Genomic DNA, 6,873 nt, shown 5'->3' with positions numbered 1-6,873 from the left:
CTTGGGGGGGGGGGACAACACACCGGGAGTTCTGGAGATGGAGCTCCCCAAATCTCATCTGGTTTAGCTCTCACCACAAGCTGGAAAGTTCCTGAAAGTCAAGATTTCCCCCCATAGCTACTCCTGACTGATGAGTGCAAGAAATGGCACAGAGTTGGAAGGAAAAGGTTGTGGGCACGGCAGCACTGGGAGACAGGGCTCGACCACTATTTTGCTAGGATTTCTGATGCTTTCCTTATTCAAAATTACCCCCAGAGCGGAAAACACTCCGTGGCTTGAAAAGCTCCCCTCCCCTAGAATATCTCCTGTTTCCTGCTCGTTTCAGCCTCAATGCCATTTCCTGCTTCCTTCCACTGAACTGCTTCCCTGTGAAGGGAAGCCTGAGTTATCCTGTCTATCTCTGCTCGTTTTACCTCTTCCAAGCCAGGTTGGGATATGCCACCAGCCTCCCTGAGCAGACAGGAGACCACCTCCATCCCATTGCCCCCTTCCCCTGCCCTACATGAAAATGTTCTGCCATTTAAAGGGTGGCACTGAAGGGAGCACATACTACAGTTCTCCTCGTCCGAGTTGTCTCCGCAGTCGTTGTCATAGTCACACTGCCAGCGGCCGGGCACACAGCGGTTGTTCCTGCATCGGAACTGGTACGGCTCACAGGTTCGCTCGTCTGAAAATGAAGGATGCAGTTGGGCGGGGGGGGTGAGGGAGAGAGGAAAGGGCAGGGAAAAGATGACATCAATACACTGGAAGCAATATCCAACAAATCCCATACGCATTTCCGGCATCAGGTTTCATGGGGTAGTTTGAAGACTTTTCTGCATTCTCATTTTCCTTGTTTGTAAGTTCCTGTTTCTTCAGGGTGGGTTTCTTTCTGTTTGCATGGGTTTTGTTCCCTTTAGTAGTCAATTCAATATTACATCAGGTTATCCCCAGCATAAAAACTTGCAAGTTAAATCTGCAGGGAGATACACCTGACATAAACAGATGTAATACTGAATCAACCACTAGGGGCAGCAAAACATGTGCAGAACAGGAAACACCCTCCAAGGCAACAGGAATTTCAAAACAAGGAAAATGAGAATGTGGAAATCTGTCTTTAATGAGAGACAAACTGTATCCACATGGTAGCTTCCCATCCTTCTAGTTGAGTATTCTAGCACACAGCTGGGAGAGCCGAAAGTGACCTAGGAAAACACAGGTCCGTTCCCATGCTCAACACAAGAAGATAACTGTGCCATCAGTTGCGCAGTGTGACAGAGACAGTCCAGAATATAATATCTCAGGTACTCAAAAAGATGTTATCCAAAGTGCTTATTCGGCATCCAAACTCTGAAACCACAGCTGTGTGGATACATCACAGGCAAAATGGTTGGTAGTCCCCAAAGCTTTGCTCATGCTATAACCTTCATCTTGAGATCTCCTGTCTAGGTGTGCAAAGATCCAATGAGGAAAGTGAGTGAGACAACTGGGCGACTTCTCTCTCAAGGTCCTGACAACTCTTTAAGGCAAAAAACGACAGTGCACTGAGCAGGCCAGCCACTCTCCTAATCGGTATCAGCTCAGCCAGCCAGACCACCACCTCTTTAACTTACCACATTCTTCCTTTGGTTCGTCTGAGCCATCTCCACAGTCATCCTCCCCGTCACATTTCCAACGTGCCGGGATGCACCGACCTGAATCTTTGCATCGGAACTCATCCAGGCCGCATCTCATTTGTGCTAGAAGAATGGAGAAGGGTGGGAAAAAATCAACGATGGAGTCAGTTAATGTTATTGGAAGCCAGCTGCATATGTCTGCCCTCCAAATGAGGTTAGGGGAGGCACAGGAACCTGCTTTTCCCACAAAGGGCTGTTCGGAGACTTCACATTTCAAGGGATACAATAATTACTGCAAGATTCAGACCCTTGAGAAATGATACCTTCGATTTTAATAAACAAGTTACTAGACCGCTAGCTTTCAAACATTCTAGCTGCAGGGAATCCTTTTGATATTGTCTGCTGAAGATCCCCCTCAATGGCGTAAAGTACCTGGAAATATGTATAGAGCACAACTCAGTTTATGCAGTGTGCTATCAAGTTCACATAAATTGAGAACAGCTAGATATGAGTCCAGTAGCACCATAGAGACCAACAAGATTTTCAGGGTATGACCTTTGACTCTCGAAAGCCCATACCCCCAAAATCTTGTTGGTCTCTTATGGATCCCAGCCCCCCAAGTGGGGGATCCCCTGATTTGGCAGGCTCCTTCCCGATGCTGGCCAGCTGGCCGGTGGGGGAAGCCCCGCCCGCAACTTCTGGGTAAACAGGAAGTGCATCTCCAACATGATGATGTCACTTCCAGGTGACGTCATCATGCCAAGGATCGGGGGGGGAGGCTCTGCTTTCTGGGCAAAACTCTATGGTTTTGAGGTCAATAGAGTTTTGCCCAGTAAGCAGAATATCGCCCCTGATGTCCCCAATGTGATGGTGTCACTTCTGGGTGACATCATCACATCAGGGGGGCACTTCCAGTTTGACCAGAAGTTGCTCCGTGCCCTCAGAAACGAAGAACACATTCTAGAATGCGCCCAGTGCAATATCGCCCCTGATGTCCCCAATGTGATGCGCCCAGTGCCCCCCTTCCCAGTGAGTGCCAGGGAAGATCAGCAGTGGAAGGCAAGCTGGTTTCTGGCAAAATGCTGCGGGGTTTTGGAGCAGGGAAAGGAAGAAGTAGGCTTTAAAGCTCTGAATGTCCTCCCGTGTTTCTTTCACCATGTCCAATAAGACTTCTTTGCCTAGCCACGCCCACTGCTATTTCGTTTCGGCCTGCAAAACAGAATGTTTCCTATAAAAGTTTCTCCCAGAAGCCCCTTGAGCGGGGGGAGGGGGGGAAATCCAAATTTTACAGATGCTGAAATAAAGAAAATGGGGAAAGTTTATGAAAAATACATAAATCTGAATGCCTTTTTGACTGTTTATGTCAAAAGCGGAATTCTAGGTTTTCTTTAAGTAAAAGGAGAAGCTGTATCCCTGAGAGAACAACAACTTCCTGGATAGAGACAGAGGGACCAAGCAAAACTTTCTGAAATGGACCATTTGCAACCCCAAACCCTCTATTTAGAGGGACCCGATCTGTGCACTTGACCCATGCTAAAGGGGCTCTGGCAAATCTCACAGCAGACCCTTCCAAACATCTTCTTGCAGAACGAGCAAGCTTCAGGGACCCAGCTCACCTCCTCAAAGGCACAAAGGTTGAGAATCCCCGGCGAGAAGTTACAGCCTTCTGAAGCAAACCCATTATTCCCTCCCAAGGCCAGAGACCCTCGCGAGGGTTCCCAAGATACGCCGAAGTGCCTTACTGCAATTGGCAGGTTCATCAGATCCGTCCACACAGTCATTGTCTCGGTCACACACCCACACCCGTGGGATACAGCGTTTGGTAATGGCACACTGGAACTGGTTTGGGGCACAAGTCACCTCCGCTGCAAAGGAAAGGGAAGTCCAAAGAAAACGGCTGTTCAGAAAACAGAACAAGGCTGGAGTTCGGCCCACCAAGGCTTGTTGACACTGTTTGGCAATGATCAAGACTGTGTGTTCTGAGTCCACCACTTAGGTGCAGAAACCGGTACTGGGAGTGCAATTCAACATCCTCAGGATTCCAGCACCCTTTGCTAAAGAATGGGTCTAACCCTTAGGACTGCGGCACCAAAGTATGCATTGGTATTACCTTGTAATGTCCCAAATGCCAAAGAAGGGACTGAAGGGGGGACTGGGGATCTCTGAGCCCTTAAAGCCCAGTCAGAAAGTAGGGGGATGTCGCAAAGAGAGCCAGTTTGGTGTACTGGTTAGGAGCGCGGACTCTAATCTGGGAGAACCAGGTCTGATTCCCCACTCCTCCACATGCAGCTGCTGGTGTGACCTTGGGTCAGTCACAAGCTCTTTCAGAGCTGTTCTCTCAAGAGCAGTTCTCGAAAGAGCTCTCTCATCCCCACCTACCTCACAGAGTGTCTGTTGTGGGGAGGGGAAGGGAAAGGAGATCGTAAGCCACTCTGAGACTCCTTCCGGTAGTGAAGGATGGGGTATAAATCCAATCTCTTTTCTATTCTTCAAAGAAGGTAGTCAGGATGCAAAGGTACAGTGAAATCCCCTGAGAGGAGGGATTTAAAGAGATCTGGGCTTTGGTGACCTGCAGAACTCTTTTCCCGCACCAAGAAAATGAACTTTGCAAAATGAGGACATTTGCTTAAAATATGTGATAAATGTAGCCTACGTTTATCACGTCCAGGGCTTCGTGAATGGCAAAAAAACCTCTTGGGTGATAATTTTGGTGTGGAACTTTTGATCATTTTAAGTCCAGAAGACACGCGGTCCCCTGGGTTCCAAACCAGCCCTGGACAATGTCGATGCTCTCTGTCCTGGAAGGCTTGGCACAGCACATTCAGTTACAACGATTCTTCCAAAAGGACACCAGAAAGCGAGACTCCCGTCCTCTTTTCCGGGCACAACTTACGACAGTCCTTCTCATCCTCTCCGTCACCGCAGTTGTCCTGCCCGTTGCAACGGAAGATGCCGGGGATGCAGCGGTTGGTGTTGGTACACTTAAACTGGCTGGGCAGGCAGACGTGCACCTCTGTCAAAAGAGAAACGGAAACGCTCTGAAAGGGAAACCCTTAACTTGAACTCGGATTTTTAACTGGGCATTTCGTGGGAAGCGCTGGTATTAAGGTGGTTTCAGGCGGGTAGCCGTGTCGGTCCGCAGCAGAAGAGCAAGATTCGAGTACAGTAGAAATGTGAAAGACCAACAAGATTTCCAGGGTATGAGCTTTCAAAAGTCAAAGCTCCCTTCCTCAGATACAAGTCAGGATGGAGATCCCTGAGCCCTTATATCCCAGTCAGGAGGTGGGAGGGGTGTTGCAAAGGAGGGAGACAGGATGCAAAGGGACAATGCAAAATGTAATCAGCTGGATGAGAGCAGGGGAGAAATACTTAGGGGTGGGAAATCCAGGAGGTTAGCATCTACATTGAGATAAGAATCTTATGTCCCGCCCTGACCTGGATAGCCCAGGCAAGCCCGATCTCCTCAGATCTCGGAAGCTAAGCAGGGCCAACCCTGGCAAGTCCTTGGAAGGGCCACCTCCGAGGAACACCAGACGCAGGACGCAGAGGCAGGCTAATCAAGCCACCTCTCTGAAAAATGTCCAAGTCTCCAGCAGGGGTCGCCATAAATCAACCATGACTTCCAGGCAAGCGTGTGCACAGACACACACACACACACAGCCTATGAAACCCATGTCCCTATTCAGCCCTGGAAGGTCCATTGTTCTGAATTTGTGAATGAACTCAAGTTCAGCGATTTCATGTTTAATCCAAGTTCAGCAATCTCAGGTGTTAAGGACTGCATTACTGACTGATTATACATCTATTACTACCCTTTCTCCCAGAAGCCAGGGGAAGCACACATGGCTACAGAACAAAGCCACATTTGTGCACCTCTGTGGTGGTGGCGGAAAGGGCGTCAAATCACAGCTGAACACGGTGATCCCGCATAGAGTTTTCAAGGCTGGAGACATTCCGAGCCACTGTCTGCCACTGCCTGCCTCTGCGTAGCAACCCTGGACTTCCTTGGTGGTGTCCCATCCAAGTACTAACCATGGTCAACCCGGCTTTGCCTCCGAAATTTTATTTATTTATTTATTAACTGCCCTCCCCGGTAGGAGTGGGCTCGGGGTGGTGCACAACATAATCAGATAAAACATCGCATAAAACAATTTCAGATCAGGCTAAAACTGCAAGGCATCATAACCAATCTGATCAATCCAGTAATCTAGTTAGCTATAAAGGGAAAGGTTCCCTTGCTCGAAAGCCAGTTTAGTCCGACTCTAGGGTTGCGGTGCTCATCTCCGTTTCAAAGCCGAAGAGCCAGCGCTGTCCGAAGACGTTTCCGTGGTCATATGGCCGGCATGACTAAACACCAAGGCGCACAGAACGCTGTTACCTTCCCACCGAAGTGGTACCTATTTATCTACTTGCAATTTCTTGCTTTCAAACTGCTAGGTTGGCTGGAGAGGACGCTAAAATCCTAACAGTGCCACTCTCTCATGGGGGGAGGGGAACAGGGGAGGAGGATGGGAGTGCCAAGATGGGACTGTCGCTGTCCTCCACCAAACGCCTGGCGGAACATCTCTGCCTTGCACGCCCTGCGGAATTGTAGCATGTTTGTATGTTACTTGGGTGTTACTTAGCAGAGAGTTCCACCAGGTTGGAGCCAGGGCAGAGAGAGCCCTGGCTCTGGCTGAGGACAGGTGGATGTCTCTTGGGCCAGGGACCACCAATAAATTCTGATTTCCCAGACACAACACTCTTCTAAGGGTATACCAGGAGAGGCAGTCTTGGAGGTATGTAGGTCCCTAGCCGTTAAGGGCCTTCAAGGTCAACACCATGACCTTGAATCTGATCTGGTACTCCACCAGAAGCCAATGCAGCTCACACAGCACCGGAGATGTGCTTTGCGCAGTGTCCCCGTAAGGACCTCACCACGACCTAGGTGGGATACAGCAGGACGGGGCTAGCAGGACGGGGGACGGACTGGAGAAGTGCTGAAAGTACCACCCTTAGGGGCCTTTCTAAGCTTTCTTGCTCTGCATTTTGTACCAGTTGGAGTTTCCAGGCCAGCCTCAAGGGAACTCTGACCAGATCTGGTTAGCCATCCAGGTCAGGGCTTTGCTGTGTAGAAGGGAACTCAAAAGGCATTTCAATGCTTTCTGAAGGTGATTACATACCCTCTGAGCTTTCTTTTCCTGGATCCCATGATGTCCCCCCCCCCAAAAAAAAATTCCACAGTGGGAGAGAGAAGGAAGCTCGAGGGCAAACTGTGGCACCCTCTCACCTTGGCCAC

At 49.5% G+C, this 6,873-nt stretch overlaps 1 protein-coding gene across 1 annotated transcript in view; it reads right to left on the bottom strand.

Moving 5' to 3' along the window:
- LRP1 (LDL receptor related protein 1) overlaps positions 1 to 6,873 on the bottom strand; it is a 491,602-nt gene that overhangs the window by 53,797 nt on the left and 430,932 nt on the right. The window contains exons 66-69 of the mRNA XM_015409543.1: positions 4,489 to 4,608; positions 3,338 to 3,460; positions 1,593 to 1,718; positions 551 to 667 (exon numbers count right to left, since the gene is read on the bottom strand). Of these exons, the coding sequence (XP_015265029.1) occupies positions 551 to 667; positions 1,593 to 1,718; positions 3,338 to 3,460; positions 4,489 to 4,608 (486 nt within the window). The remainder of the gene's footprint in view (positions 1 to 550; positions 668 to 1,592; positions 1,719 to 3,337; positions 3,461 to 4,488; positions 4,609 to 6,873) is intronic.

The sequence above is a fragment of the Gekko japonicus genome, unplaced genomic scaffold, assembly GCF_001447785.1.
Source record: "Gekko japonicus isolate JY-2015 unplaced genomic scaffold, Gekko_japonicus_V1.1 scaffold1353, whole genome shotgun sequence".
Classification (NCBI taxonomy): Eukaryota; Metazoa; Chordata; class Lepidosauria; order Squamata; family Gekkonidae; genus Gekko; species Gekko japonicus.
Note: the sequence above shows the minus strand (reverse complement) of the source record. Positions and strands in the feature narration are given on the sequence as shown.